Below are 25,357 nucleotides of genomic sequence, written 5' to 3'. Positions count from 1 at the left end.
ATACACATTTTATTATTTTTATGAAAATAACTGATCTTTTACGCTGGATAAGACCCTTCTTCCTCGGCTGGGATCGCTTACAACCGCATTTGAGATCTTTGGAGCCGCATTTAAACTGCATTTTGGAAGTTCAAACTCAGGGGCACCATATCAGTCCATTATATTGGAGAAAAATCCTGAAATGTTTTCCTCAAATATTTCTTTACGACTACAAGATGTCTACAACATCTTGGATGACAAGGGGGTGAGTACATCATCTGTAAATCTTTGTTCTGGAAGTGGAGTTCTCCTTTAACCTTAAGGCTAACATATTCATACTAAAAGCCAAAAAAACTCTAATTTTGATATCATGGGTACTTTAAAGTGACGGTAGCCATTGACTTGCATTTTATAAATCGCCAAGGCTTAAAATCTTTGACTTAATCTTAAATCACCTACATCTTGTATGGTCCGAAGCTAAATAAATTAATAACAAATTTTCATTTTTGGCTGAATTGTCCCTTTAACACTTTCTTTTTGAGGCATTGCTCTTTATACATGTATTCTCTTCAGCTCTGATTTTGAGGAATCTGGGACCCCATACGACGCTGGAGGCCATTTTGTCCGCTCTGGCCCCGTTTGCTACTCTCTCGCCTTCAAATGTACGGCTCATCAAAGACAAACAGACGCAACTCAACCGAGGGTTTGCTTTCCTTCAGCTCACTACTATTGTGGTAAGACAACGACATTACTTGCAAATGGCGTTTGCTTGTTTTGTTAGGGCTGTATCGCAGCTACAAACCATATTTGTAAGACAAACAGATATTATATTGTGTGTGTTTTAGGAGGCTTCACAGCTGCTTCAGATCCTCCAGTCCCTGCAGCCTCCTCTCTCAATCGATGGAAAGCTCATTTCTGTGGAGTTTGCCAAGGGCTCCAAACGGTACGAGTTCATGTTGTACTTATAATCATCCTGCAGTTTTATGCTGACATCATAGTTGTGTAACAGGAAAATGCAGTAAAGCCACACGTTTACAGAACACTTTAGTACTGTAATGCTTTACATGTATGTTCCAGAGTTTCATGAATTCTCTCTTTGTCTCTCAGTGATGTTTTTCTGACAGATGGGAATCGGGTGAGTGTGGCAACAGTAGCGAGTACAGCTATAGCTGCAGCTCAGTGGGCCGTGACTCAGGTATCCCCAGCACAGGAAAATTAGGCTTGATTAAAGACTAATATGTAGTAAATAGTTAGCTGTAGGATGTTGAATGTGCACACACAAATTTTTAATGATATAATTGTTTCTACATATTTACTGTTGAAATATAAACATTTAGCAGTGGCTATAATTAAAACCTGTTGTTATGACAGATTTATTCAAACATGCATTTAATAGTGAAGCCAACAGGTGAAGTAAAAATATAATATATACAAAATACTCCTTTCTAGAGTTATTTCTATAGCTGACTAATGAGTTTATGGACATTGCTTTTCTGAGGTAAATGTAATGTTACATGGCATTGTTTACAAGCTGTTTTATTGATGCCTTTCTGCGGTTGAAGCATTGAGCAATTACATGAAACACATTAAAGAGCACCAAAACAAGAAATCAATATTGTCAACCCAGACATAGCGCCCACACTGCTGACAGTTTATCCATGTTGTGTGCATTAAATAGACACTGACACAGTCATGCCATTGCCATTGGAGAAGCACTAATTAAACATCACCATTTTGGTGAATGATTTTAACCCTCCTAAACAGTGCAGCCAAAAAATCAATTTCGCCCAAAAATATTTTAGCGGCAGAAATAATTTCAGTGCATCACTACTTTTCCTTAAGAGAATTGACATGCATTGGTGAAGAAGTCTTAAATTTAAAAAATAAGTTTTTAGATTGATTTTTAGACAACATGCTACATAACAGTCTGAAGCTGAAATTCATTAGAGGAGCAAATGTTAGTTATTAAAAAAAATTGTGTGGTTATTGTTCCAGACGGCCCAGCTTGTGGGTGCAGCTCAGAGCGGTGATATCAGTGTGCACCAGCAGGGGGCAGCAGCTGTGTTTGGACAGGAGGTGGTGCAGGTTGTCAGTGCAGAGGCGCAAGCCTTTAAAGTGCCAGTGCCTGCGCTACTGACTAGCCACGCAACATTAGGTGCTTCTGATGGAGGATCAGCCTCTACAGGTATAACCACAGCTTACTTACATTTGCTGTCAGAACATGAGTCTTGTATTGGATTAAGTGTGAATGTGTATTTGATCACAGGAGAAACAGGTGCTACCTCTATATTGGCGCTCGCAGCATCCCAGACTCAGCTTGTCGCCACGACAACCTCCACACTGGCCAATCAGGTAGAGTTCTGTTTTTCCTGCTCATTGATTAGTTGATTCATCAAAATTGAGTCAATAATTTTGACTTTTCTGAAGGACTGTTTTACTCGTAATGTGTTTGTGTCTGTGCAAAGGCCCCGGTGGAAATCATTGGAAAACCTCAGCCTGCTACCCCGAACCAGCCTGCTACACCTGGAACTGCTCTGGAGTGCCAGCAGTACCGTAAGCAACCAATCTATAACATAATCAAAGCCAATGACAAGTAAAAGTATGTGTATTAGTGTTAATTTTGTTACGTTTTTTTTAGATTTAGTCTTAGTCCTTTGTCAAATGTTCTTTTTAGTTTTTACTATATTTAGGCAACTTATCCTGTTTTTTATTCAGTCATGTTTTAGTTGATGTAAATGCAGCTTCAAATGATCACAAATGCATTTGTAAACGATCCCAGCTGAGAAAGAAGGGTCTTATCTAGAGTAACGATCGGTTATTTTAATAAAAATAATACAATTTATATGCTTTTTAATGTCAAACAGTCGTCTTGTCTTACTCCGCTTGGACTGTTTAGGTTCTGGTTCATGACAGTAAGGGTATGTCGAAAAAGTCGAATCTCATGATCTCCCTCAACTTCAAAATCGTCCTATATCGCTGTTTTACCTTTTTTGTTAAGGGTGTTTGATCTTCTTTGCATGTTCACTTTGCAAAGACTGGGTCAGTACTAGAGTTGAGCCGGATACTCGGCTGAAACGAGTATCCGGCACGGATAAAGCACTTTTGCCGAGTACGAGTATCATACGAGTAATACGAGTCAATATCTGTGCTCGGATTGAATAAAAATTTTCATTGGGTACTTTACTGTGTCTGCGTTCTGTGATAGGCTAGTCACAGCGCCCCTCCCCCTACACACGTACAGATTTATTGTGTTGCTGTGTCCCGCTCTGCTCACACACACACAGAACACTGAGAAGAGAAGAGAACAGCGCGCTCTCTCTCTGTTCTCTCCCTCAGTCACTCAGGTTTGCGGGTTTTTTTCCATTAACGTTTAGGGTTTCTTCAGCTTCAGGTTTGTTTTTTACTTTGGTTTGTTTGTAGTACTTACTTTTTAACCAGTAGAGTTTTGGTAAACGTGGGGTTTGTTCAGACGTGGTGCTTGGTAAAAGCGACTCGCGTCTCTGCCTGTCGGAGAATTTTTTTTTCTTTTTTAAACCGTCAGCTGGCTCTGACCAGTTTTTTTTACTTCACGCACTGAGTGTCTGACACTTTCTTTCTGTATTTCATAAATAAATAAATAAATAAAAAATCACACTGCTCAAGGTTAAAAAGAAAGTTGTTGAAATGAAAACTCTTGTTCATTACATTTTACTTCATAATTGCAACCGCATGTGTTGTATTCATTGTTGCAAAACTTGTTCTGTATATAGTTCGTTTGTTATCATGATCAAAACCACTGATCTGAAGCTCAATGCTGATGCTGTCATGTAAATAGTTTTCTAATCAGCAATAAATATAACAATTTCTGATCAACCCATATCAATTGCATGCTTAAAATAACATACCGGTTAAAGCCCCGCCCATTTCAAGACAACATGACCCACTTCCAGGTTAAATCCCACCCACTTCCGGGTTAGGCCCCGCCCACTCCGAGTACAGATACAGATACAGATAATTCATATGGTTAACAGATACAGATACAGATACAGATAATGCTGTACTCGCTCATCCCTAGTCAGTACTTCTGCAGCGATGTAGGATGTTTTAGAAATGATTTTTGAAGTTGAGGGAGAAAATGCGCTTTAGCCTTACGAAAATACGAGTTTCATCATACCCAAACTGTCTTGTGTCAGAATACACAGAGTTCAGGGAGAGCAAGACAAGACGAGGATTTGACATTAAAAAGTATTTAAATTGTATTATTTTTATGAAAATAACCGATCGTTTCGCTAGATAAGACCCTTCTTCCTCAGCTGGGATCGTTTACAACCGCATTTGGGATCATTTGAAGCCGCATTTAAACTGCATTTTGGAAGTTCAAACTCGCAGACACCATATCAGTCCATTATATGGAGAAAAACCCTGAAATGTTTTCATCAAAAAACATAATTTCTTTATGACTGAATAAAGAAAGACATGAACATCTTGAATGACAAGGGGGTGAGTACATTATCCGTAAATTTTTGTTCTGGAAGTGGACTTTTCCTTTAAAAGAGAAGGGGATCTATACTTTTTGAGTAGGAAGATCAGGATCATATGCTTTTAACTACAGTATATGCAGTTTAACTGATCAGAACCTAAAAGGGACATTTGAATGACTCATGAAACCTGTTGTGGATCTAGGTAACAACAACAAAGTAAAATTCAGTTGCTCTTTTCATAACACTGTCAGTGTTTAATGGGATGTTTAGGACAGATTATACTTGTTTCTGTGTTGTTAGCTTAAGCACAACATGATTGTCTATTTGTTACCTTGATGATGATAAGATGACATTTCATGGCCAGTTAATGCAGAAAACCCAAGCAGTTCCAAAGGGTTCACATACTTTTTCTTGCCATTGAATTTAGAGTTATTTCAGCTGACGTAATGAATATTCAGTTTCATATGAATGAGGTGCATCAGCTGTATTTCCTCTGTCCCACAGCGGATCCTGATGTGTCCACGTACCAGTACGACGAGAGCTCTGGCTATTACTACGACCCTCTTACAGGCCTCTACTATGACCCAAATTCACAGGTAAGGAAGGCATTACTCCACCAGAAGAGTTAAAGAAGAGTTCCTCAAATATGGCACTGTCCTGCAGAATTTAGCTCTAACCCATTTAGTGTTGTCACGATACCAAAATTTTGACTTCGATACGATACCTGACTAAAATATCACGATACTACTCCTGAACCGATACTACGAAAAAACATAGAACAACATGAAAAGTAATTGAATATTAGATGATCCAAATGGAGACCATAGTTATTTTATCTATTAAAACAAAGCATTTCATCCCCCCTTTAAAAAAATAAATAAAAATAAAATAATAATAATAATAATCACATGCCAGTGCCACTACTAGGATTATGGTGAACAACTACCGAGCCTACAAGTATATAGAGATCTTTGCTATATTGGTAAGTTTATTGGTAAGCCAAATCTTATTTCATGATATAGTAATTTTATTTCACAACAGCTATGTATATCATGACATAGTCATTTTTGTTGTTTTATCTTTGTTATTAATAATAAGAACCTAGATGCAAGTAACAAACTAAAGGACAACTACAATAAAACAAAGACACAGCTGAAATAAAAAGGGCCCTATGAAATCAGTTTTATTTTTTCCTAAATTCCATTTAAATTTTTCTGGACTCTATTTTAATAGTTACATTAAAAAAAATATTTATCCAAAAGCATGTCTAATTAATTGAAATCATGAAACTTGCAGAATTTAACAGCAATTTATTGAAAAGAAAAACTACGTTTTTAAGGCCTGTGAAATATGTTTTATTATTTTTCTCAAATTTAGTTTTGTTTGTGAATCTGTGTTTTCCATTAATTTTCCGAATTCTATTTTAATCATTTCATTACATTTTACTAATCAAAAGCATGTCTATTTATAAAGGATTATCAAATCTAATTAAGTATTAATTTATTATAGGCTATTTCTTTCTTCTTTTTTTAGAAATACTGTGTTGTGTATGTAAAATATTCCTTAAACATTGTTTTAATAATATTTTTATTATTAGTATTGGTACTGTGTTTACACAAATAATATATTAATATATTTCTGACTGTCAAGTTAAAGCAAACTGGTTGCTGTGAAGACATTTACGGTCTTTATTATATGATGATAGTTTTCTGCAAAAGAAACGGTAAAATGCTCATGAAGAGACTCTCAGAGCAGTTCTAGAGATTATGTTCATGTGTTCATGTACTCATATATTGAGGAGGCAGATGCTGAAAACACAGCGAGCATCAAGCGTATGTGTGTAGTAAACAAAACTGTGCGTCTGCACCATTCACTAACACAGACACGCAGAAATACGCCTCTTATTAAAACTCATTCTTAAAGTACCGGTACTAGTATAATGCGGAATCATACCGTTTTTAAGAGCAGGGTATCGTAATACTTTTTAAGTACCGGTATATTGTGCGACTCTAAACCCATTACATAATTGAAGAGATAATTCGCCCAAAAGTAAAAATTCTGTCATTAATTATTCACCCTCATGTCGTTCCAAACCCATAAGACCTTCGTTCATCTTCAGAACACAAATTAAAATATTTTTAATGAAATCCGAGAGCTTTCTTACCCTCCATAGACAGCAACACAACTGACACTTTCAAGACCAAGAAAGGTAGTAAGGACAATGTTAAAATAGTCCATGTGACATCAGTAGTGCAACCATAATGTTATGAAACTACGTGAATATTTTTTGTGATACTCTCATGAACATGTGTCGAAGACTGACATGGAAGAGAAGAAATTGTTGAATAAGTCATGTTCATATTCTTGTAGCTTCATAACATTACGGTTGAAGCACTGATGTCACATGGACTATTTTAATGATGTCCTTACTGTCTTTCTGGGCCTTGAATGTGTCAGTTGTGTTGCTGTCTATACAGGATTAGAAAGCTCTTGGATTTCATCACAAATATCTTAATTTGTGTTCTGATGATGAATGAAGGTCTTACAGGTTTGGAATGACATGAGGGTGAGTAATTAATGACAGAATTTACATTTTGGGGTGAACTATCGCTTTAATGTCCAGTCTGTCAGGCTTGTAGGCTTAGTAAGTAACTGAACACGGCTTCTTATACATGCATACTAATACTGATAATGCTGCTGTTTGTTTTTGTCTTTGTGATGTCCGTCTAGTACTATTATAATCCCCATACACAGCAGTACATGTACTGGGATGGGGAAAGACACACGTATGTTCCCGCCCCGTCACAGACGTCCGATGACGGCACAGACGCTGCAGCCACAGGAACGATCTCTGACCTTACAGGTGCTCCCAACAGCAAGGACAAGAAGGACAAGCCCAAGAATAAGACGGCACAGCAGGTACAACCTCAAACTTGTGCAGTAAAAGCTGTCAGTCAGAAATCAGAGATGCTCACTGCTTGTGAATGATTTTGCACATTCAGGTATACTGATGTGGTAGAGGTTTTGTAAAGATGTCATTTAAATTGAGTTTTTATGCTTCTTCAGATTGCCAAAGACATGGAGCGCTGGGCCAAAAGTCTGAACAGGCAGAAGGACAACGGGCGAGCGTCCTCCTCTTCCTCACTGAGCACTAACTCTCGATTGATGGCACAGGGGAGACCCGATGACAGGAGGGAATCTGCCAGCGCTGATGCAGGCTACGCCGTCCTGGAGATGAAGGTTGGGTTTTTACACATCTGATTAATGCCAGGCTCTTAAAATGCCACCTTTTTCATTTGTATAACTGATGATTTTTTTCACAGGGTGCCTTGCTGGAGAGACCTCAGATTCTGATGGAACAAATCAAACATCCAGAAGAAAGAGAAGTGTGTTTTGTTTTTCTTTTTCACTTATGTTTTGTTTTCATTGTTATGGTATGGTTGGTGTTTGTTTTATTTTGGATTTTGTTTCATCTTTTTGTTGTTCTGATATGCTATATTTAGATTTTTTTTTTTTTTTTTTTTTTTTTGATTGGCTTTTTGTTCTTTGTTATTTTAAGTTGTTAACATATACAAAGCAAGGAATTTGAACAGAGCAACCTCTGGTTCTGATGGAACAGATCAAACATCCAGAAGAAAGAGAAACATGGTTTTGCTTTGCTTTGTTCTTGGTTTTGGTTTCTGCTTTGTTTTATTTTGTTCTTGATTTGTTTGGTTTTGTTTTGTTTTGCTTTGCTTTTGGGGTTTTTTGTTTTGTTTTGCTGTGTTCTTGGTTTGTTTTGTTTTGCTTTGCCTTGTTCTTGGTTTGTTTGGCTTTGTTCTTGGTTTTGTTTTCTGTTTAGGTTTTGTTTTGCTTTGTTTTGCTTTGTTCTTGGTTTTGTTTTCTGTTTAGTTTTTGTTTTGTTTTGCTTTGTTTTGCTTTGTTCTTGGTTTCTGTTGTTTTTGCATTGTTGGTTTTGTTTTCTGGTTTGTTTTATTTTGTTCTTGGTTTGTTTGGTTTTGCTTTTTTTTTTTTTTTTTTTTTTTTTTTTTGTTTGTTTGTTTTTTTGCTGTGTTCTTGGTTTGTTTTGTTTTGTCTTGCTGTGTTCTTGGTTTGGTTTGTTTTGTTTTGCTTTGTTCTTGTTTTGTTTTGCATTGTTGTTGTTTTTGTTTTCTGTTTTGTTTTATTTTGTTTTTGCTTTGTTTTGCTTTGTTCTTGGTTTCTGTTGTTTTTGCATTGTTGTTGTTTTTGTTTTCTGTTTTGTTTTATTTTGTTCTTGGTTTGTTTGGTTTTGCTTTGTTTTGATTTGTTTGGCTTTGTTCTTGGTTTCTGTTGTTTTTGCATTGTTGTTGTTTTTGTTTTCTGTTTTGTTTTATTTTGTTCTTGGTTTGTTTGGTTTTGCTTTTTTTTGTTTTTGTTTTTTTTTTTGCTGTGTTCTTGGTTTGTTTTGTTTTGTCTTGCTGTGTTCTTGGTTTGTTTTGTTTTGTTTTGCTTTGTTCTTGGTTTGTTTTGCTTTGTTCTTGGTTTTGTTTTCTGTTTAGTTTTTGTTTTGCTTTGTTTTGCTTTGTTCTTGGTTTCTGTTGTTTTTGCATTGTTGTTGTTTTTGTTTTCTGTTTTGTTTTATTTTGTTCTTGGTTTGTTTGGTTTTGCTTTGTTTTGATTTGTTTTGCTTCGTTCTTGGTTTCTGTTGTTTTTGCATTGTTGTTGTTTTTGTTTTCTGTTTTGTTTTATTTTGTTCTTGGTTTGTTTGGTTTTGCTTTGTTTTGATTTGTTTGGCTTTGTTCTTGGTTTCTGTTGTTTTTGCATTGTTGGTTTTGTTTTCTGTTTTGCTCTGTTTTGCTTTGTTTTGATTTGTTTGGCTTTGTTCTTGGTTTCTGTTGTTTTTGCATTGTTGGTTTTGTTTTCTGTTTTGTTTCTGTTTTGCTCTGTTTTGTTTTGTTCTTGGTTTGTTTGGTTTTGCTTTGTTTTGATTTGTTTGGCTTTGTTCTTGGTTTCTGTTGTTTTTGCATTGTTGTTGTTTTTGTTTTCTGTTTTGTTTTATTTTGTTTTTGGTTTGTTTGGTTTTGCTTTTTTTTGTTTTTGTTTTTTTTTGCTGTGTTCTTGGTTTGTTTTGTTTTGTCTTGCTGTGTTCTTGGTTTGTTTTGTTTTGTTTTGCTTTGTTCTTGGTTTGTTTTGCTTTGTTCTTGGTTTTGTTTTCTGTTTAGTTTTTGGTTTGTTTTGTTTTGCTTTGTTCTTGGTTTGTTTTGCTTTGTTCTTGGTTTTGTTTTCTGTTTAGTTTTTGTTTTGCTTTGTTTTGCTTTGTTCTTGGTTTCTGTTGTTTTTGCATTGTTGTTGTTTTTGTTTTCTGTTTTGTTTTATTTTGTTCTTGGTTTGTTTGGTTTTGCTTTGTTTTGATTTGTTTTGCTTCGTTCTTGGTTTCTGTTGTTTTTGCATTGTTGTTGTTTTTGTTTTCTGTTTTGTTTTATTTTGTTCTTGGTTTGTTTGGTTTTGCTTTGTTTTGATTTGTTTGGCTTTGTTCTTGGTTTCTGTTGTTTTTGCATTGTTGGTTTTGTTTTCTGTTTTGTTTCTGTTTTGCTCTGTTTTGTTTTGTTCTTGGTTTGTTTTGTTTTGCTTTGCTTTGCTTTGTTCTTGGTTTGTGTTTGGTTTGATTTTGGTTTTATTATTGCTTTATTTTATGTTTTTTTTTTTGTTGTTGTTGTTGTTGTTTGTTTTAATTAAATTTAATTTTGGATTTATGTTTTCATCTTACTTTACAATCTGATTTTATTTGTTGAATTTTGTTTGTTTTGTTACATTATGACCTTTTATTTTTTATATTTTATGTTGTTAACATATACAAACCAAGTACCATACAAAGTACCATTGCTTGAATCTTTCGTGTTGAACTCTGTTCGAAAAACCTTTTCTATTATTAGCACTGCAGTGTTTTAAAAATATATTTTTCTGTCTGCTGGTCTTGTCTCTCAGCAGAGTCCTCCTCAGGGTCTGGTGGCTGGATACAGTGGAGAGACAGACAGTGAGGAGGAGGCTGGAGAGCGAGAGGAGAGACTGACAGACTGGTCTAAATTGGCCTGTCTGCTTTGCAGGAGACAGTTCCCCAGTAAAGAGGCTCTGATCAGACATCAGCAGCTCTCTGAGCTACACCGAGTGAGTCATGCACGTCACACGATGCCTTGACATCTGCCAACATGAGCCATACCACTTCTTATTGTTCTTATAGACACTGTAAAAAGTTGTATAAAGCTGCTAGATCACTTATAAAATGTTGCCTGGAGTTTTTTGTCTACTAAATTTATTGGAAACATATTTTTGCATTGTTTAATCAACAGAATTATTCAAAAATGAAAATTCTGCCATTAATTTTTCACCCTCATGTAGTTCCAAACCCGTAAGACCTTGGTTCATCTACGGTTGTGGTACTGTCATGAGCATGCATCAAAGAGAGGAAATTGTTGAATAAAGTTGTTATTTTTGTTATCTTTGTGCAAAAACAATATTCTCATAGCTTCATAACATTAGGGTTGAACCACTGATGTCACATGGACGATTTTAATGATGTCCTTACTACCTTTCTGGGCCTTGAATGTGTCAGTTGTGTTGCCGTCTATGCAGGGTCAGAAAGCTTTTAGATTTCATCAAAAATATCTTAATTTGTGTTCTGAAAATGGATAGGACAAAATTTGGCCGAGATACAACTATTTGAAAATCTGGAATCTGAGGGTGCAAAAAAAAAAGAAAAAATCGAAATATTTTATATTTTAATAAAATATTAAATAAAATAAAATATTAAAATCACCTTTAAAGTTGTCCAAATGAAGTTCTTAGCAATGCATATTAAAAAAAAATTAAGTTTTTAAAATTAAGTTTTAATATATTTATGGTAGGAAATTTACAAAGTATCTTTATGGAACATGATCTTTAAAATAATACGAAAAATCGGTAATTTTGACCCATACAATGTGTGTGTGTGTGTATATATATATATATATATATAGCATATAACAATATTATATATATATATATATATATATATATCATATAACAATATTACTGAAACGTATACTAGAATGAAAACTGAAAATATAACATTGGCAATAACTACATAACTAGACCAACTGTATTAGCTTGGTTTACAGTACAGGGATTCAGCAAGCCCAAGGCAACTTAACAACACTTGCACCAAATTATCATTCACACGCTCTTGATTATTCATTTTTGTCTCATTTTGGTTATATTTTTGGTGGTACAAATCATAATGCAGGCTCCAGTAACTAACCACAGTACCATGATACTCTGAATGTCAAATAAATAAATGGAACAATACAGTTTATTCATATTTTTGATCTTTGTTCATCCATGCTCAGCAAAATCTGGAGCAGAAGAGAGCCAGACAGACTCAGTCAGAGACACAAGAGCGATCAGAAACAGAGGTAAATACCCCTGAGACCTCTGATAAAATCAGGAGTGTCTAAATACGATTTCCAAAAAACAATTTCCAGTTTTTCATTGCTTTGATGCTTTTAAAGTATTGACCTCTGGGTGGCACTCTTCATTTTAGCTGAAATACAGGGACCGGGCAGCAGAAAGGAGAGAAAAAGGGGCCGTTCCACAAGCACCAGATGCAAAAAAGAGGAGATTCAGCCCTGTGTGAGTGAAACAAGTCAAGCCATACTTCACATATGCAGTCACATTAAATGCATAGCTGTCACAGTTTCAGTAACACCACGTTATTTGAAGGGTGTACTGTGCTAATACCATGGCGTTCGAGTGTATTATGTGTCTTATTTTTTTGTACTTGCTTGTGATCAACAGTGGCGTGGGATCTCAGATGCTTCCAGGAAGGATGGAAAAAGGCTTTTTCATTCGAAACCTGCCAGTGGAATAATAGCGTTGGTCTTTGGACTTCCTTCAGTGCTAAACGCAATGCCTCGTGAGCAGTTTTTAATCATATGGTGCGGAACATGTGCGCAGTGCAGCTAAGAGACCATCATCAGGATGTTTCACATAGAAGAGAATGATATGGAAATGATGAGATTTTTATATAAAAATATATACTTTATGGGATTCAGGTTAATTTAAAGAAAACCCCTCAGGATCCTGAGAAATACAAAAAAGCTACTATTGATAGCACAGTTACTGTAAATAATAACTTCAGCCCATTGTCAGCTTCCCAAAAAGCAATTTGTGAACATTTGTTGATGTGATGAATTTATGAAACATTTTGCTGTTCTGGGAAGCTGTGAAAATGATGTCAGGATGGAAAACTTGGGTAATTCAGTCTTTTTGTCCCTTTAAGTATGATTTGAATAACAGCCATCATGGGCCCCGAGGAGAAGCTTTGCTAGTAAGTGTGCTATGCATTTGCATGTCTTGTATGACATGACAGTCTATGCAGAAATGACAGACAGCAGCTGTCTGTGTCGACTTGCACAGTAGATTAGACTTAGTGATTATCTTGACAAAAAGGCACAGCAGATGATTATTGTTTACTTATATGAATTTTTATTAATCTGATTTGCAGTAAATATGTATCAAATTATATGATTTAGACTATATAAACTGTTTAAGATTATATAAGCTGACATACAGTTTGTTTATGTGAATTTAAGATGGACAGAGTGAATTTGTGAGTGTATGTCCTTATGAGCACTAAGTGCCGTTATGTTTTTATTGTTGTTGTTGTTTATGCAAACTTAAAAAATCATGTAAATGATCATCAAATTCTAATTTTGCTTAAATGTCATTTAGAAGGGGCTGAAAGCCCATTTTGTTGGACCGGTTTGTTTAAAATTGATTCCTAATGAAAGGATTACATTTTGTTTTCATTAATTATTTTATTTGAAAGTAGAAAATTCTGTATGAATATGGAGAATGTGACATGTTGAAAGGATTACAGAGAATTTTTCATTTTCATATTCATTTCTCAGTGCAGTAAGAGAATCTCACAAAACCTCTCAAGAACATGTCTAGGTCTTGATTTCCCCAAATCGAAGTGTGATATAATAATTTACTAAACTGTATTTAATAAAAAAGAAAACTGAGTTTATTTTTAGGGTGATTAAGATTTTTCATGTTGTATTGTTGCATTATTTTCATTCCAGTTAAGCATTTTATGTGGAACAAAATGTGGAAAATAGTGTTTACTGTTATGTGAAAAAGCAGAATTGTTTTATTTAGTTCTACATAAATCATTTCATTTTTAAATTTAGCTGTGAAATTTGACTTTGTGAGATTTCTTTGTGAAATTGACCCGTACAGATCATTGTGATACAGTGACCCCATAACCATCTGGGACTTTTGCAATGAGTGAATTTGTCCCTCAACCACCAATGTGTGTTGAAAGAATGCATTTGCACAATACAGCTTCCTGTTTTGACATCAATTCGACTTGTTCTGTCAGATTATTTGTAGGCCACAATATACAGTAATTTCCCAAGTATGTGTGAGTGTGTGTGTGTGTGTATGTGTGTATATATATATATATATATATATTAATTGTAATGATTCAATGATCTTTTTGTTAAACTTTTAATAAGTTGCTGTTAAATTTTGTAAGTTTCATCATTTTAATTAATTAGACATGCTTTTTTATGTAAAATTTAATTTAACCATTAAAACAGTCAAATTAAAATGGGAAAAAGCTGTAATCCTGTATATATATATATATATATATTGGAAAAATAAATACATACATGCATACATACATAAATGGGAAAACAGATTTCATGAGACAGTACTTGTCCGAAGTTTTTAAACAGTACAATTTTTGAATGTTTTTAATAAAGTCTCTTATGCTCAGCAAGGCTGAAAAACAATAATATTGTGAAATATTACTGCAATTGAAAAGAACAGTTTTTTATTATGACATTTAAAAAAAAAAAAAAAAAAAAAATTTTTCCTGTGATCAAAGCCGAGTTTTCAGCATTACTCCAGAATAGAAATGAATACTTTTCTTCATTATTATGCATTAAATTGATCAAAAGTGACACTAAAAACATTTATAATGTTACAAAAGATGATAAATGCTGTTCTTTTGAACTTTCTGTTCATCAAAGAATCCTGAAACAATGTTTCCATAAAATATTAACCAGGGTCATTCTGTGTCAAATCAACCAAATTTCAAAAACTTCCCCCGGCTCAAATTTTTTATTTTGCTAATATTTTTTCTGAAGAATATGTATGTATAGTGATGAAAGCCAAAATATTAAATGTCATAGACTGATTAATTACTGAGTAATCAGTAATTAAACTGATTAATTACTGAGTCAAGTTACAGGGTGGTAAATATTACTTCAGAAAGATGGCAGCATCACAATGTTATTTTTACACAGAGATTGGTAGGTCTGTTAGTAAAACAGCACTTTTCAAGTTAGCAAGCCTGTAATTCAAGAAGTATTAAAGATATCTTAATACCCTTTTAGGTATTGGGTCTTAACCAACTTTTCTTTTGGCATCTATATTTTTAAGACCTTATGAGATTCGCTTCCAGAGATAATGGTATTTCAATATGGCTCATTTGACTCAAACAGGCATGTTTCGATAGAGGGAAACAAGATACAATTCTAATTTCAACTATTTCTTCTGACATTGTTCTTTAAATAAAATAAGGATTGGGTGTAAACAAAGTGACCAGCGTTTGGTTTTCAACCACTGAAAAGGGTAACATTCAACAATCTGGACATGGAGCCTCGTTGAGATCCCCATATCTCTGGGACTGAATGATGTAGGGGCTTGAAAGTTAAGATTCCAAAAGAAAAGTTTATTAACAAGTAGAATCTAAAATCATATGGCGATATCTTTAATACTTTTTGAGTTACAGGCATGCAAACTTTGGAAAGAGAATATTTATGGCACTCAAACAGGTATGCTCAATGCAGTTGTCTTGACAGAAATAAATGAGATACATCTCTAGTTTTAATGTTATTTGTTCTTCACACATTCCTCTTTAAAAGAACAGAAGTGTCATATTTTTGCAAACTGACCACATTTGGTTTGTGACTACTGAAAATATATACATTTGAATGATTTACTGCTGGAGCTATTTTGAAATTTCAATATCTCTGGAACTGAGTCTTATAGGGCATTAAAAATAAAGATGCCAAAAGTTTGTTAAGTCCCAATATCTAAAAGGGCATTAAAATATCTTCTTGAGTTACAGGCATGAAAACTTTCGAGAAAAACTTGAAAAGTGCTGTTGCGCCATATTTGAATGGTCAACATTGGCACATGATGCAACAAGCATTGCTAAAGTCAACAGATTTTACTGACAGATCTACCAATCTCTGTGTAAAAATAACATTATGATGCTGCCATCTTTCTGAAGTCATTTTTACCCCCATGTAACTCTGAATCTAAGGTGAAAATTGCCATTTGGACCTTACTCTACAAAATAGTGGATTACTCTGTAAATATTCATCCATGACATTTAATATTTTGGCTTTATCACTATACATGTGTATCTTTCTTCAGAAAAATATATTAGCAAAATCAAAAATTTGAGCCAGGGACCTCTAGTTGAGTTGACACGGAATGACCCACCAGAAAAAAAACTGTTTTTACAGGAGAAGTTCACTTCCAGAACAACAATTGACAGAATATGTATTCATGCCCTTTTTTTTTTCAACATACCCTAACTGTCTTAAGCCAGAATACACAGAGTTCAGGCAGAGCAAGACAAGATGAGCATTTGAGATTAAAAAGTATTTTTTTAATGAAAATAACTGATTGTTTCACTAGATAAGACCCTTCTTCCTCAGCTGGGATCGTTTACAACCGCATTTGTGATCGTTTGAAGCCGCATTTAAACTGCATTTTGGAAGTTCAAAATCGGTTCACCATATCAGTCCATTATATGGAGAAAAATGCTGAAATCTTTCCTTTAAAAAACATAATTTCTTTACGACTGAAGAAATAAAGACATGAACATCTTATGACAAGGGAGTGAGTACATTATATGTAAATTGCGGACTTCTTTAACATTGATAATAATAGCCATTATTATTAAATGAGCACCAATAATAACTGAGCACCAAATCAGCATGTTAGAATGATTTTTGAAGGACCACATGAGACACTGAAGACTGGAGTAATGATCCTGAGTAATGAAAAGAGACTTCAGTAAAAAAGCTCTTTCTTGGTATCCCAGTGCATCTCAGGCTGCATGTCTTAGATTTTTGTGGTAAAGGCTGATGATTAGTTTTATTACTCAATAAATGGCTGCGCTGCACGGGAAGTCATGCATTCACCACATGAGCTGAGCCTTGTACCACAACACAGGCTGAGTGTTCAAGAGCTAACATGGCAAAGATTCTTGTTAGGGCAAGACTCCTATAGCAAAAAGACTGTTGAGATAATCACATTACCAGTCTTACAAACAATACGGCTGGTATGGCAGCATAAACTATTAACAAGTGAAAGCTTGTTGGCTGTCAAACCAGAATGAATAATAAAAAGGTCGCCGGATTAAGCGTCCTTGGAACAGCATCTTAGATAATGTCCAATATAAGCAACGGCGGGTAGGAAATGCCTTTCATACTCTCTGATTCACTTTTCCTCCCTGTCCTGGAGGGAGCATTACGTGTGCAGCGCAAACAGCCGCACAGACTTGTCCGAACCCTTCCTGTCAGCTCTTCTTTTTATGAATCGATTGGCTGTGTCAGTTTTGCCTCTGAGAAGATCAAATATGAGACAATGTAATGTAAAAAGACGTTACAACTGAATACACACCTCGTTTTTATTCACATCCCGCTGGAAAACGAAAGACTACTTATTATGGTTTCCACTGAAAGGTGTGCTGGGTCGATGTCCACATTCAAACCGTACACTTTAAAAAACACCAAACGACTTTCTAAAACGTGTGCTTTTACATCACATGCTTCTAACCACAAATACAGACAATACAGGAAATACAATCTGTACATCAGATTGACACATTCAAAGCAGGAGATCTGGGTGTTCCTACATGGCACATGGGCATTTCATTCATGAGGCTTATAAGAATGTTTCAGGCTCAAAACAGGTCGAGTTCAATCTGTGACAGCTAAAAAAAAAAATGTCTCATTGTCATATATTTGAAATAATAATATTAATGCACTTACAGTGGATTTACACTGTGGTTCAAAAGTTTAGAATCAGTAAGATGCTTTTAAAGAAGTCTCTTATGCTCATCAAGGCTGCATTTATTTGATTAAAAATACAGAATAAAAACAGTAATATTGCAAAATGTTTTTATAGTATAAAATATTTGTTTCTACTTTTATATATTTTTAAATGGAATTTATTTCTGTGATGCAAATCAGAATTTTCATCAGCCATTACTCTAGTCTTCAGTGTCACATGATCCTTCAGAAATCATTCTAATATGCTGATTTATGATTGGAATTATCAATGTTGGCTACAGCTGTGCTGCCAAATATTTTCTTTGAACATGTGATACTTTTTTCAGGATTCTTTGATGAATAAAAAGTTAAAAAGAACAGCATTCATTCCAATATATATAAATAATAAATAAAATAAATAAATACAATTTTGCCAACAGTGATAATAAATCAGCATATTAGAATGATTTCTGAAGGATCAAGTGACACTGAAGACTGGAGTAATGATGCTGAAAATTCAGTTTTGATCACAGAATTAAATTAGATTTTAATGTATATTATAATAGAAAATCATTATTTTACATTGTAATAATATTTCACAATATTAAATTTTTTTCTGAATTTTTGATCAAATAAATGCAGCCTTGATTAGCAACTTCTTTAAAAAAAAAAACATTCAAACTCCTAACGGATCCTAAACTTTTGAAAGGGAGTATATGGATCAGGATGCTACACTGGGATAAAACACACAAAAATTATTCCAAAAATTATTACACAAAAAAAATAAAATAAATAAAAATTTAAAAATTAAAGTATAGCCACAACACTTACAAAAATAAGACATCAACACAAGACTAGTGGGATAAAAGTGTGCAGTAACACTTCACCATAATTAGTTATTAAGTAACATTAACAATGAGCAATACATTACATAATACATAATATCAGGTTATTGTTCAATGTTAGTTCATTTAAGCTCAGGTCCATTAAACAATATTAACAGACAACTTTTTATCCATGAAAAAGTTATATTTAGCTCTTAACCAGTGTTATTTTAGTATTATTTATATACAATTATAAAATTTTTATATTTTGAATTTATTTTTGTATAATTTTATATATTTATATATTTAATAAATGTGCTGTTTTTTAATTTAATTATTTATTTATTTTATTTAATGTTGTCATGTGGTTTGTCCTTTTTGTAAGCTTTTTTATATTTCTGTTTAAGTTTAATTATAAAAATAAAAAATAATATTACTATTTAGGTTTGTTTTGTTTTATTTCACTACTTTTAATTTATTTTAGTTTTCTGAAATAAGTTTTTTTTTTTCAAATTTTAGTGCTTTAACTTAAACTTATTTTACACATTTAAACATTTTTAGACACTTAAACATTTCAAATTTTAATTTATTTGTCATTTAATATTGATGTTATGTGTCTAAAAAATGTTAAAATGTCTAAAATAAGTTAAAGCACTAAAATTAGAAAAAAAAATGTTTCAGAAAAATAAAAGAAAAATTAAAAGCAGTGAAATAAAACAAACATTAGATAACAAATAAATGAAAATGTGAAATATTTATTTCACTACTTTAAAGCTCATATTTTTGTAAGAATTAATATTACTATTTAGGTTTCATTTATTTCAGTTTTCTGTCTTTTTTTCTAATTTTATTGCTTTAACTTGGACTTATTTTAGATGTTTCAACATATTTAGACAAACATTTCACATTTTTATTTATTTGTCATCTAATATTTGTTTTATTTTACAACTTTACAGCTCAAGCATATTTTGGAGAATTAATATGTGCTTTAAAGTGCCTCTATTATGCCATTCTGAATATTGCCTTTTATGCAGCGTGTAGTATGTGGCTGATACATTTTCTACTGTTATGCTATGTAAATACTGATTACATCCGTTGTCATATGTGTTTCTGAGCATGCAAACGAGAAAAACCAACATACTGATGAAAATGCGGGACATTTTCTCAATATGCGACGTGCGGGACAAGGGGTGAAAATGCTGTGCGGTACAACACAAAGCGGGACAGGTTCTTTATAAATAATAGATGTTTTGATTATTGAACATTCAAAATACTGAACTATGACAATGGGCGTATCGTTTTTTGACACTAGCTGTATGCAGTAGACCAAATACAACAGACTGGACCATCTGACCAATCAGAGCAGAGTAGGCTCACAGAAAGGAGGAGCTTAGAGAAATGAATCTTTGAACTGCTTAGAAAAAATTGTTTGAGAATCGCTGGAAAATGAGGTGAATAAATGTGTATTTTGTGAAAACTAAATAGTTCTTTTGACATTGCACGCATGTAAACCTTAGATTCACAATGAAATATTAGGAACCTTAAAAATGGCATAATAGGGGCACAAAAGTACAAGTTGTAACATCCTAGACTTCCATTGTAAGTGCAGTTGTGTACACAAGTGTGTTCGGACACGCAGAGGATTGACACAAACTGAAGAATGAGCAAATGATGTATTAACCGACAACATTCTTCAGATGCCGTCCTACAGCTCAACCTGTGTTGAACCGGAACATTTCTTTAAGAACATTGACAACATTCTTACAGTATTCTTTAAGCTCAAATTGTCAGGCTGACTTTTTTTTTTTTGTTGTTTGTTTGTTTTTTCTTAAAGCCTGGATTTTCCAGGGTCTTGCCAAGCTTCAATCAAGTGCTGTTCTAACAGAATTTGTGCAGGACAAAATATGTACAGTATCAAGCAAGCAAACCACTCACTTGTCATGTAATGGTACACAATCAAACTTCTACAAGCACGGACAGCTTAATAAATTAAAAATAAAATGCAAAACAACAGCCACTCAGTCATAATATTTACATTACTTTGTTCTTGCAGTGTTTTCAGATGAAGTTCAAATCTTTTACTGTTCTGCATAAGACAACGTAAAAAAGGTCCAAAATATCACGTGATATGGCTAGTTTCTTCACTCTCTCAGAAACTCCTCTATGAAATGACATTCACTATAAGTGTGCACATCTCATTTGGTTGGTTTGTTTTTCTCCCCACAGTACTGAGCGTAAATAGACAGTTCTGGGCATTTTGTTCAGCTAGACGTCCATAGCGGTTCTCTGAAACCCATCCCATTCTGAGGCACAAGAGAAAATTAGGTCCATGTTGCCCACATCTGTCCGTAAGGTGCTTCTGTTTCCTTTCTACTTTCTGTTGTGCCGGTTTGTCTTTTGGTCCTCCAGAAGTTGGTGAATACAGCAGTCGTGTTGCTGCGGTATCAGCGTGTGCTCTGTGACGGGACTGGCGTGCGGAATCGGCTATTCCAGTAAGTGAATTCCAAAAAAACATTTCATTCCCATCCTAGACTTTGAAGTCATCTTGTAAAAATCATAAATCTCTTTCGTTGTCTCACTGGTCTATAAAGCTCAAAGTTTAAAGAGAGCATAACAAGAGCTTTAAATCAGTACTGTCAGTGTCAGTCTCTGACGTGTGCAACATAAAATCATATCAGTGAAAGATGACCTGTCCTCGTGTGCTCTTTAATGGTCTGCGTCAGAACAGCTGGCCATGGCACCGAACACCTCTCCCGGGTCTGATGTGTGAGAGGCGGCACTTTCTGACGGGAACCTGCTGTAAGCGACAGGAAAATGCAAAACATTAAATCATGTCAACAGTTTGAAGTTGAAGTTGTTGTAATAATGCAGGTAGACTGAAAAGTATTATGGAAAGACACCTGCACACTGCAGTTTGGTCAGATTTTCTTATCCTAAAAATCTACAACAATGATAGAGTATGAGATTTTGTTTTTTTTTACAAAGTTTTAAACTACCACTACATTTATTTTGTACAAAACCCAGCAACAAAATTGGTCAGACTGTTTTGGTAATCCAGATATGTACAATGCATATCAAGTCATTTCATTACATTTTTTATTTTTGTTTGATATGTTTTTGTTTGTATTATTTGTTTTGTTTGATCTCTTTTTGCTTTTATTTGTTTTGTTTTGTTTGATCTTTGTTTTTATTATTCATTTGGTTTATTTTTTTTTTTTGTTTTGTTTTTATTTTTCCATTTCATTTGCATTATTTGTTTGATCTCTTTGTTTTATTATTTATTTTGTTTGAACAGTTTTTATTTTTCATTTTGTATGATCTGTTTTATTTTGGTTTTATTTTTAAATAGTTTTTGCTGTTTATTTTTCATTTTGTTTGCATTATTTGTTTGATCTCTTTCTGTTTTATTATTTGTTTTTTGTTTGATGGTTTTTTTATGTTGTTTGCATTGTTTGATCTCTGTTTTATTTTGTTTAATCAATTTTTGATCTCTTTCTGTTTTTATTTATTTATTTATTTATTGTTTTTATTTTCCATTTTGTTTGCATTTTTGTTTGGTCTGTTTTTTTAATAAATTTTTGCTTTTTATCTGTCATTTTGTTTGCATTATTTGTTTGATCTGTTTTATTTTGTTTGATAAATTTTAGTTTTTATTTTTCATTTTGTTTGCATTATTTGTTTGATACCTTTCTGTTGTATTATTTGTTTATTTTGTTTGATACATTTTAGTTTTTATTTTTCATTTTGTTTGCATTATTTGTTTGATCTCTTTCTGTTTTATTTGTTTTATTTTTTTGATGAATTTTTGTTTTTATTTTTCATTTTGTTTACATTATGTTTGATCTCTTTCTATTTTATTATTTGTTTTGTTTGTCTGATCTCTTTTTTTAATTATTTGTTTGATCTTTTAGTTTTATTATTTGTTTAGTTTGCACTATTTGTTTGAGTTGTTTTTTTTTTTTTTTTTGTTACATTATTTGTTTTATCTTAAGTGTGGTACTAGCATGTTTTTTAAACATTGTACTGTCTTTCCTAATTGCAACCCAAGTGCAACAAATGGAAATGTTTTATGATTGCTGTGTGGTTGCTAAATGTTGTCAAGATGCCCAAAAGGGGCTGCAACTAAACTGTATTAGGTTATTATCCTTATACACAAAATTACTTCACTATGACCTAATACTGATACAACAGATATTAGTTAAGGTAGAAGCCTTTCCATAAATGTCTGGAGGTCAAAACACAACATGTTGTAAACACTAGCTGTTTCCTAGGGCCTTAAGCCGGGGTGTCAAATCCTGCTCCTGGAGGGCCACTATCCTGCCAGGTTTAGCTCCAGCGCTAATTAAACACACCTGAACCAGTTCATCAAGGTCTTCAGAATCACTTGAAACTTCCAGGTGGGTGTGTTGAAGCTGAACACCTTCCAGGAGCAGGACTGGACATTCCTGCCTTAAGCCATTATGACATAACAATCTAAAAATCTCATTTTAATTTGTGTCAGATTAAATGTGAAGTCCACAGTGAAGTCGCCTACTACAGAACGCCAGTCAAAAGTCACAGAATGATTGTTCTGGTCTTTGCTGGTCCTGGAAGACCACTATCATGTAGAGCTTAGCTTCAACCCTAATTAAAAACTCCTGAACCTGCAACTCAACATGCCAGGCAGGTGCGTCTTAGCAGGTTAAAGCTAAAATCTATAAAAAGGTGGTCCTTTAGAAGCAGGACTAGATGCACCTTCACTAGTTAGAGACTGAATTTGATGGTATTCAGCGTGGAGAGCCTAAATTGAGAGCTGTTACTAAAATCGGCTTTACATTCCAGCATCCATAAACATATATGCATATGTATGTGGGTCTTGTCCAAAGTAACCTCACAGAGGTTTGTCTTCAAAAGAACTGCTTGTCTGTCTCACCTGCTGTGTGTAGGACTGCGACTGTATGAAGGACTGTAGGCCCCAGCGCTCAAGGGACCGTCTGGCAGTTCACCATCAGTCAGACCCATGGCTAAATGGTTCTGCCAGTTTCCCCCTCCACTGGCAGTAGACGACACTATTGAGGAAGAAAGATGTGACATGGTAAGTAATAGGGTTAGGTTAGGGTTAGTAAACTAAGTTGATGTGCTTTCAAAATTACCTTAGAGTCAGTAAAATGTCAATTGGGGACAATAAAAATTCATTGTAAGCAGATATTAAGCTGAGAGTCTACTAATAATCTAATGACTGGTAGTTGACATAGTTACCTACAGTCAGCAGAAAGTCTAAAGTGGACTATCAAGTGTTTCCAAAGAAAATATTAGGGGTAGAAACCTAAGTAAAACTCCACAATACTATGCTAGGGTGCTGTGTGTGGTTGCTAGGGCTTTGCTATGCTATGCTATGCTAGGGAGTTTTGGGTGGTTGCTTACTGGCCCAAGCCAAAAGGTCCACCACAAGTCTCTACAACTAGGGCGCCCAATGCTGTTCCAGGAGATGCACCTACCTGCAGAGTTCAGTGCAAACCATGCTCCAACACACCTGTCTGTAATTATCCCATGCTCCTGAAGATCTTAATTAGTTGTGTTTGATCAGAATTGGAGCTGGAATTTGCAGGAAGGTAGATCTCTAGGAACAGGATTTGGCATCCCTGCTCTAAAAGTCTTTAGCCCTACTCCTGGAAGACCATTGTCCCTAATCAAACACACTTAAACCAGCTAATCAAGGGAAAAAATAAAATCACAGGCTGAAGCAGGTTAGAAATAAACTTTGCAGGATGGTGGGTCTTCAGAAGCAAGGTTTAAGACCTAGACTCTACAGTATTACAGTCTCCAGATATGACTTGATTCTTTCCTTCAATGTATATTTCCAAGATTTTCTGCCCTGTTTATTGCCTAACAGATGAAAATGTTCAGTCATAGTACTAGCACACTTTCCTTTGTGCCACATTTCAACAAAAGTCATCAATATCTTGTCAACAAAAATCAATATCTTACTTCTTGTTGGCCCATTTCCACTGTGCATTTAAAAAAAAAAAAATTCTTATAGTCCTTCTTATAATTTGTTGACTACTGAGTTGGTCATCATTTTGGTCATACCAGAGCAGAGACACCAAAAAGGGAGGACAACTTGACCTTTTGGCTTGAGGGTGGCCTGGACCACTCTGGAACGTTAATTCAGGGGGCCCATGATGATAGGTTTGTACCATGCCCAACACTTGCTTACTACAGACCTGTACCAGAACCTGGCATTTTGTCAGTTGAGTTCTCGAGTTTAGAAGTAATAGTTTTGGTCATACTAGAACAGGGCCACCAAAAAGGGGGGACAACTGGACCTTTTGACTTAAGAGTGGTCCTGACCGGATCAAGGATCCAGATCACTTGGGAACACCAATTTAGCCAAGGAGCCCATGATGAATGGTTTATACCAGGCTCAACAAGTGCTTACTGTGGCCCTGCACCTGAACCTGGCATTTTGTCAGTTGGGTTGTTGAGTTTGAAAGTAATGGTTTTAGTCATATTAGAACAGGGCCACCAAAAAGGTGGGAGGGGAAACAATTGGACCGTTTGGCTTGGGGGGGGGTGACTTGGACCTTTTGGCTTGAGGATGGCCCTGAAGAAGGATCCAGATCACTTGGGAACACTATTTCAGCCAAGAAGCCCATGATAAATGGTTTGTACCATGCCCAACAATTGCTTGTAGCGGCCCTGCACTAGAAGCTGGAATTTTGTCAGCTGACTTTGGAATCGTTTTGGTCATAATAACAAAGGGCCACTAACAAAGGGGGACAACTCAACCTTTTTGCTAGAGGGTGGCCCTGACTGGATCAAGAAGGATCCAGATCACTTGGGAACACTATTTAGGCCAAGAAGCCCATGATAAATTGTTTGTACCATGCCCAGTAATTGCTTATTACGGCCCAGCACCAGAACCTGGAATTCTGTCAACTGAGTTTGAAAGTAATCTTTCGGTCATACTAGAACCAGGCCACCAAAAAGGCGTGGGGGGGGTGGTGGACAATTGGACCATTTGGCTTGAGGGTGGCCT

The 25,357-nt window shown here is 34.7% G+C and overlaps 2 protein-coding genes across 9 annotated transcripts in view; one reads left to right on the top strand and one right to left on the bottom strand.

The window, feature by feature from the left end:
- The window catches only part of rbm10 (RNA binding motif protein 10), a 28,291-nt gene extending 14,491 nt beyond the window's left edge, over positions 1-13,800 (top strand). For 2 of the 4 annotated variants that reach the window (XM_051096328.1, XM_051096326.1), the window contains exons 10-23: positions 553-713; positions 825-922; positions 1,087-1,174; positions 1,975-2,164; positions 2,246-2,331; positions 2,445-2,532; positions 4,944-5,035; positions 7,170-7,358; positions 7,506-7,679; positions 7,763-7,825; positions 10,389-10,565; positions 11,783-11,848; positions 11,977-12,065; positions 12,231-13,800. In XM_051096328.1, the coding sequence (XP_050952285.1) occupies positions 553-713; positions 825-922; positions 1,087-1,174; positions 1,975-2,164; positions 2,246-2,331; positions 2,445-2,532; positions 4,944-5,035; positions 7,170-7,358; positions 7,506-7,679; positions 7,763-7,825; positions 10,389-10,565; positions 11,783-11,848; positions 11,977-12,065; positions 12,231-12,303 (1,634 nt within the window). In that variant the 3' untranslated portion in view covers positions 12,304-13,800. Of the gene's footprint in view, positions 1-552; positions 714-824; positions 923-1,086; positions 1,175-1,974; positions 2,165-2,245; positions 2,332-2,444; positions 2,533-4,943; positions 5,036-7,169; positions 7,359-7,505; positions 7,680-7,762; positions 7,826-10,385; positions 10,566-11,782; positions 11,849-11,976; positions 12,066-12,230 lie in introns of all 4 variants that reach the window. The other 2 variants (XM_051096327.1, XM_051096324.1) reach the window with 1 other exon arrangement.
- Positions 13,801-18,171: 4,371 nt separating this feature from the next.
- frmd4bb (FERM domain containing 4Bb) overlaps positions 18,172-25,357 on the bottom strand; it is a 73,524-nt gene continuing 66,338 nt past the window's right edge. For 4 of the 5 annotated variants that reach the window (XM_051096939.1, XM_051096938.1, XM_051096935.1 and 1 more), the window contains exons 22-23: positions 23,252-23,387; positions 18,172-21,136 (exon numbers count right to left, since the gene is read on the bottom strand). In XM_051096939.1, coding sequence (XP_050952896.1) covers positions 21,046-21,136; positions 23,252-23,387 — 227 coding nt within the window. In that variant the 3' untranslated portion in view covers positions 18,172-21,045. The remainder of the gene's footprint in view (positions 21,137-23,251; positions 23,388-25,357) is intronic. The other variant, XM_051096936.1, reaches the window with a different exon arrangement.

Source organism: Labeo rohita, chromosome 23, assembly GCF_022985175.1.
Source record: "Labeo rohita strain BAU-BD-2019 chromosome 23, IGBB_LRoh.1.0, whole genome shotgun sequence".
NCBI classification, from domain to species: Eukaryota; Metazoa; Chordata; class Actinopteri; order Cypriniformes; family Cyprinidae; genus Labeo; species Labeo rohita.
Note: the sequence above shows the minus strand (reverse complement) of the source record. Positions and strands in the feature narration are given on the sequence as shown.